Raw genomic sequence first — 7,465 nt, forward strand, 5'->3', positions numbered from 1 at the left:
CAGTCCGAGAAACTGCCGCGAAGTTCAAAGACTAACAGGACGCATCGCCGCCCTTAATCGCTTTATCTCCCGATCTACCGACAAATGTCTCCCCTTCTATGATCTCCTCCGAGGGAACAAGAAGTTCATCTGGGATGATAAATGCGAGGACGCGTTCGTCCAACTCAAGCAATACCTAACGACTCCTCCCGTCTTGGCCAAGCCAGACGTAGGAGACGTTTTGTCTCTCTATATCGCTGTCTCCTCGGCAGCCGTCAGCAGTGTCCTGATCAAGGAGGACCGTGGCGAGCAGCGTCCGATTTTTTACACTAGCAGACGCATGACCGGCCCGGAGACCAGATACCCAACCCTTGAGAAGCTGGCTCTGGCCGTCGTCGACTCCGCGAGGAAATTACGACCCTACTTCCAGTCACACTCTATCGAAGTTCTGACCGACCAACCGCTCCGCACCGTCCTGCAAAATCCCAACAGAGCCGGCCGGCTGACCAAGTGGGCAATCGAACTGAGTGAACTCGACATTACGTACAAATGTCGAACAGCCGCCAAATCTCAAGTCCTCGCCGACTTCCTTGTCGAGCTCACGCCAGATCTTGCACAAGACCTCGATGTCCCGAGTCCCAATTGGATTCTTCATGTCGACGGATCATCGACGAGCAAAGGATCCGGTGCTGGAGTCCAGCTTCAATCGCCAACAGGAGAACTCATCCGCCAGTCTTTCAGCTTCGGCTTCCCGGCCTCTAACAACGAGGCAGAGTATGAATCGTTGATCGCCGGTCTTCGTCTCGCCCGAGCCGTCAAAGCCAAACGCTTGAGTGCTTATTGCGACTCGCAGCTCGTCGCTAGCCAGTTTAGCGGCGACTACGATGCTCGCAATGATAGAATGGATGCGTATCTCCGAGTGGTTCAGGAGCTCGCTAGGGAATTCGATTTCTTCGAACTCACCAAGGTTCCCCGCGGAGAGAACGTTTGCGCCGATGCCTTAGCCGCACTCGGGAGCAAACTCCACGATCAGGTCAAAAGGACGATACCCATACAGCGGATCGATCGACCGAGCATCGATTCTTCCTCCGACGACAGCTCTCCCATCACCCCAATCTTTGCGACAACTCGACGATCCACCACCGATCAAACCGAAACTGAGATGCCGGATCAAGCCGACACCGAGATGACCGATCGTGACGATACCCCAGTCGATTGGCGAGCCGAGTTCCTAGATTATCTCGTACGAGAAAGACTGCCGAACGATAAGTGGGCAGCGCGACGCCTGAAGAGACGCAGCGCCCATTACGTCGTCATGAACGACGAACTCCACCGAGTGACCGCGAATAAGGTTCTCTTAAAGTGCATCCAGGGCGATGAAGTACGCCGAGTAATGGCTGAAACTCACGACGGAGCAGGAGGAAACCACTCGGGAGGCCGAGCACTCGCCCTTAAGGTTCGAAGCTTGGGATTCTTTTGGCCGTCTATGAACACTGACTGCGAGGCATACGCTCGTCGGTGCGACAAATGCCAGCGTCACGCTCCGAGCATCCACAGTCCCACTGAGCTGTTGCGGACATCTGCTGCCCCTTATCCGTTCATGAGGTGGGGGATGGACATCATCGGGCCAATGCCGACCTCGCGCCAACGTCGTTTCATCCTGGTCCTCACTGATTACTTCACCAAATGGATTGAAGCCGAAGCGTTCTCTCAGGTGACGGACAAGGAAGTCCGCACCTTCGTCTGGAAGAACATCATTTGCCGTCACGGTTTGCCGTACGAGATCATAACGGACAATGGCTCTCAGTTCATGTCCGGAAACTTCAAAGAGTTCTGCAACAAGTGGAATATCCGTCTAAGCCCTTCGACTCCTCGTTACCCGCAAGGAAACGGACAGGCGGAATCTTCCAACAAGATTATCATCGATGGTATCAAGAAGCGACTCGACCTAAAGAAAGGCCATTGGGCCGACGAGCTGGACGGCGTCCTCTGGTCGCACCGAACGACTCCTCGCGGTGCGACCAAATCCACCCCTTTCTCTCTTGCTTACGGGATGGAAGCAATGGCCCCCGCCGAAGTTAACGTGACAAGTCTTCGGCGCGCCAAGATGCCGCAGTTCGTCGAGCTTAATCAAGATATGCTCCTCGATGCCCTCGATGAACTCGAGGAAAAACGAGATCAAGCGCTTCTTCGGATCCAAAATTACCAGAACCAGATCGAGAGCTACTATAATAAGAAGGTAAAAGCGCGCCCTCTCGAGCTCGGCGATCTCGTCCTCCGAAAAGTCTTCGACAACACAAAGGAGCTCAACGCTGGCAAGCTAGGGACCAATTGGGAAGGACCTTACAAGATCACCCGAGTCGTTCGACCAGGCGTCTACCGACTCGAGACTTCCCGCGGAGAGGCAGTTCCACGAGCCTGGAACTCTATGCATCTTCGCCTCTTCTACCAATAGATTCGTCTCATCTTTTTCTCCGAGCGAATGACCAACAGGTCACTGTTCGCAAAAAAAAAAAAAAAAAAAAAAAAAAAAAAAAAAAAAAAAAAAAAAAACCGAGTAGATGCACCTAACCGTCACTTCTACTCGTCCGAGTGAATGCGCTACTACAGCCACTTTCACTCGGTCAAACGAACTACGAAAGGCTTGATCCTCATCCGAGGTACGTAGGCATCCCTTCACAGGGTCCAGCCCCAACCAAAACAAAGTCCAAACTTTTTCGCGAAAGAATGACGAACAGTCACTTCTAGTAAACGATGCCAACCCCTTTTTCAAGCGGCGTACGAGCACTCGCCCAAAATCAATCGATTGGGTCTTGATCAGACGTCAGTCGAAGGGAATAACAGCCTTGCGTCACCTGTGCGTCACGCATTGACCGGCTACCCGATGGAAATTCTAGACCAAGTCTAACCGAAGAACGACGGTTTGGCCGACCAACGGTTCTCTCGGTTACTGCAATGCGTCTCGGAACCTTTTCCTCGGTAATTCAATAGAACGATTAGAGATTCTCTTTGTAATCGCTTGATCAACCACTTGTAAAAGTTTAGTTGAATAAAGAAGATTCGAACGAGCAACCGCCTCTAATTTCCTGTTCTATCTGAAAAATTGGGAACTCGCTGGCAAACGCGAGTAGCCGCTCGAATGAATCCTTTCTCGGTTAAAAACAAAAAACGATTTACATATTTCTAAGTGGAAACGACTTACTGAAATATATAAAAATTCATAAAAGGTCTGAAGAAAAAGCAAGGCAGTAGTTCATACAACAAAAGGCCTTAGCCGAGAAAAGGAAATAGTTTTAAAGGCACAAGCGCCAAAAGTCAGATACAACAAACATCAAATACTAATCCAAGGCAGGAAGATCCTCCTCGGGATGTTCTTCGCTCGCGCCAGAGTCCGCCCCCTCGAGATGTCCTTCACTCGCGCCAGAATCCGCATCCTCGAATGACGGCGAGTCGGAGATATTGACCGGCGTGTTGGAGATCGGTTCGTCGGGAGCTGACTTGTTCGTCTCCTCAGCCACGGAAGGGTCCTTAAGGGCAACTTCTTGACCCGGGAGAACAGCATCAGGGCGAGCTGGCGACTGAACGGTGTCGAGAAGGCTCTTCGACGGCTCTTCGGATCGATCCCCTGGTGCTCTGAGGGGAGTGCGAAGCGTCTTGGCGGCCTCGGAGTCGAGCAAGTCCATGTTCGACCCAAATTGTCGATTTTATCCATCATCTCCTGGATAACGAACCTCGACTCGAGCACGAGAGGAGATAAAGAAAGGTCCTTCTCGAGAAGATCATCTACGATCAAACGCTTCACCTCCGCATCATAATGCCTCTCTTGCCCGGCGTAGATATCAATATCTCCCTGAGAGATGTTTTTACCTGCCGCTTTCATCCCTTCAAGGCAACGTCTCATCCCCCGAGCCTGGCCGAGCATGCATCTCGCATCCTCAAAGTTATCACGACGGGACTCCCGATCCTGGATCCTCTGGAAGCGAACGGCGGCTTTCCCATGCATCGCCGCCATTACTCGGATCCGTTCGTGAGTAACCTCATAGCGGCGCGACTCTCGGAGACGATCCATCTCCTTGGAATGCTCTAAGGCAGCAGCCGCCTTCTCTTCCTCGAGGGCTCTTCTCGTTTGCCAGCTTGGTTTTCTCTTTCTCGAGCGCTTTAACCAACTCCCGGGCTCGCTTCAGCTCCTTGTTCATAGCCGCCTCTTTCTGGGAGAGTTCATCCCTCATGGCCGCTTCTGCAATAACCGCTTCGTCCTTCTTCTTCAGCATGACCTCTAAGGCGACAGTCGCCTCCTTGGTGTTGCGCCGTTGCCTATCAATCACACCATAGGTCCTCTTCAGCTCTTTGTCGTATATGCGGACGACCTCGTTCCAGTCACCTTGGCTCTGCAACACATCAAAGAAAGAGTTGGGATAGGACGACCAAATGAGAAGAAAGACGAGAAACGAATGCGATGCAGAAACTATACTTACCTTAACCGAGGAACCGGCAGCAGCGGTGTACTCGTCTTGGAAAACTAAGTCCTTGACGAGTGGGAGATGCTCCCTACTTCCCCGGACTTGGCGGACGAAACGAGCGCAATCTCTCTCGTTACAAACGAGAGGAGTGTCCCGCTTGAAAATGAAGTCCACTTTATCCGGGCAAAACCCCTGCAGGTTCTTCGGCACAGCCTTACCCTCCTGAGCCTTCGGAGAGGACCTGTTCGATCCCCGGCATCTTCACGAACCGCCGCCTTGGGGAGGAAACGGCAGTAGTCGGAGCCTCCACGGTTTCCTTCTCCGTACGGGCGCTATCTCGTGCCCCGAGGATTCGCCGGCACTCTTCTTATTATTCTTTTTCGACTCTTCTTCACCTTAGAAGAAGTCCCCTGAAGACCACCATCGAGAGACGGATCCGGGAGAACGTCATCTCGAGAATTGTTGCTAGGCTCCAAGGCCTGGAGCTCACCTCTCTCCACAGAGGAAGGCCGAACCTCAACGGGATCCTTGCGCGCCCGCTTCTTCTCCGATCCGGCGCCCCCACCGGTGGAAGTCTCCTCGGCTTGCTTCTCCTCGGAAGAAACGCCTTCCCTCTCCTTCCTCTGCTCCCCGACTTTCTCACGAGCTGAGCCCCGTCCGACTCAGTCGCTCTCGGCTCCCCCGGATCAGAGGAGTTTGCGTTAGAGCTTTGGTCCGGTTCCACGAACCCGAGTTGCTTCCCAACCACCAAACTTAGATCCGGCAATTCCCATAGCTCTGGCTCGGTTAATTTCAATCTGCTCGGCTTTGGTGAACAAGTTGATTCTCTTCGACTTTTTGGTGATGAGAGGAACGGTGTCCGAACGCCAAACCTCTGCAAAGACAAAAGAAAGCGACTTAGGATCCCTGAGGAAACCGAGCAAAAGAAGAGAAAGAGAAACTTACGCCGCTTGATCCGATCAATCGACCTACGAATCCTCCTGTACGAGAAGTTCTCCCAAAAATCCTGTTTCTGGGACGCGATAATCCGAGCACTCTCCAAGAAATCTTCCTCGTACTCCGCGGTATTCGAGTGAGGAACTGTCAAAACAAGAGAAAAAGAGATGGTCAGGAGTCTGAAACAGTAAAAGATTAAAGAACATTCAATACCAAATTCATTGTTCCAAAGAACACGGTAACCGGTCTTCAGCGGCTCCTCGAAAGCCGAGCGATCGGACTTAACATAGAAGTACGATCGCTGCCAGTCGTTCGTCTTGGTCGGATAGCCCGTTACCACATTATAGTTCGGGCGTATCTTCAGTGATAACAGGCCTCGATTAATCTTCACCGAGACCAGCTCCTCAAATGCTCGGACGCTGAGAGCAGCGCCAGCTTCCGCCCCAATCACCATCAGCGCAACTGCTAGACGCCAAGCGCCATTCAAGAATTGGCTCAAAGCGACTCCTCGGCGCATCGTGTAGGCGGTGACGAGTCGAGGAATCGGAAACCATAGTTTCGTGTCCTTTTCGAAGTACGACTCGTATACGCACTGATACCCCTTCGGGGGGACCACGGCCTTTGGGTCTTTGACGGGATTATGAATGTAACCCCGGTCGCCTTGCCTCTCTTCAGCAGCTTCGTCACCGACTCGAATGTGGATCGCGTCGGTAAAACGTTCCTCCAGTCTTGCCCCTCAACTACAGGGGGACGAGCTCGCGACGGATCGAGTCGGCGCTGCTCCTCGAAAATATTTCCCGGTAGAAGCAGTAGGGAGTCATCCCGTCGTCAGGAGAGCCATCGCCTCCGTCATCGCTGCGCGAGATTGAACCATCGCTACCGAGACGAGCATACGCTGCTCTCGGGTCATGTTCTCGGTATCCATCATCGCCTCGCGATGAGCCTCCTCTACGCTATCGCCGGATCCGCGAACCCTCTCCAGATCACTATCGGGACCAGTGGTGCTCGAAATCATCTTTCCCTTTTGTTCTCGAGAAAGTTGTTTGCTCGTCGACATATCGAGTAGAGGAACTAAAACAGAGAGCAAAAGCTAGAGAGATAAGGAGTAGAGAGAGAAAGTACCTGATAAACTGAGAGAAGAATGAGAGAGATCTCGAGAGAGACCTCTTATTTATAGAGAGAGTGAAGGCGCCTCCCACGAGGTGCCATCATTAGCCCTAAGCGGGCCTAATTGGCCTATCGGCGGGCTCGCGCGTCACACTCAGACGCGACCTTTCGGATCCCGACAAAAAACCCTAGCGACGTTTCAGCTTCTCGATCGAAAACCAGTGATGGTTCGCTGTCACATCAAAAACCGGCACAGTCGATTCATCGGTTGAGGAGTTCATCTGAGGCATCGAGCGTACGATAGGTCGGTTGTTCGTTCGGGAACATCCGGAACTCTTTCCGCCGGCGGTTCCTCGGTTAAATCAAAGGAACCGACTATCAAAACCTCCTATTCTTCGAGCCCTAACTCACTAATTCGCTGCGACCAGCTGCTCGACAACGAACTAGGGGGGGACTTACTGTTGGGGATGGATTGGCACCATCCACAAGGCCCAGCGAATAGGAGGCCCATTACTACCATTCAAAGGATGACCGGCTCGGAGACGGCTTCTGACGAGCCGCGACTCGGCTCGAGACCTCTATAGCTGAACGACGAGAAGCCGATGGAAACGATCAGGCGCTCGGCCCGAGCAGTCTTCTCGACTGGCCTTTAAGCCAAAAGGCCCATAACGAAGGGGACGGATTAGGTCAAAGCCAACCGACCTAGGAGACTATATAAGGAGTTGAGGACAGGAAAAAAGGATCAACACATAGACAGACAGACTTGCGGCAAGATTAGGGTTTCCTTCTCTTTGTATCTCGCCGCTCTCTTGTACTTCCGGCTAGGATCTCACCGAGCATCGACTAGCCGGCTTTCTTACTCTTGTACCCTCGTTATTCCGACTCTAATAAAACGTCTCTGTTCATCCCACTCTTGAGTTCTTCTACTTTTTGTTGACCAAACTCACCTTAAACAACGAGAGAGTACGTAAAGTGAACCGGGT

At 52.4% G+C, this 7,465-nt stretch overlaps 1 protein-coding gene across 1 annotated transcript; it reads right to left on the minus strand.

The window, feature by feature from the left end:
* Positions 1 to 4,016: 4,016 nt before the first annotated feature.
* Positions 4,017 to 6,170, minus strand: LOC130503836 (uncharacterized). Its single transcript, XM_056998397.1, has 5 exons — positions 5,385 to 6,170; positions 5,168 to 5,313; positions 4,872 to 5,062; positions 4,455 to 4,698; positions 4,017 to 4,367 (listed from the first exon to the last, which is right to left on the minus strand). Exons 1-5 carry the CDS (start codon positions 5,890 to 5,892, stop codon positions 4,017 to 4,019), a joined length of 1,440 nt encoding a protein of 479 aa, XP_056854377.1. The 5' UTR covers positions 5,893 to 6,170.
* Between the last annotated feature and the right edge of the window lie 1,295 nt (positions 6,171 to 7,465).

This window comes from Raphanus sativus, unplaced genomic scaffold (assembly GCF_000801105.2).
Source record: "Raphanus sativus cultivar WK10039 unplaced genomic scaffold, ASM80110v3 Scaffold1168, whole genome shotgun sequence".
Taxonomy (NCBI): domain Eukaryota; kingdom Viridiplantae; phylum Streptophyta; class Magnoliopsida; order Brassicales; family Brassicaceae; genus Raphanus; species Raphanus sativus.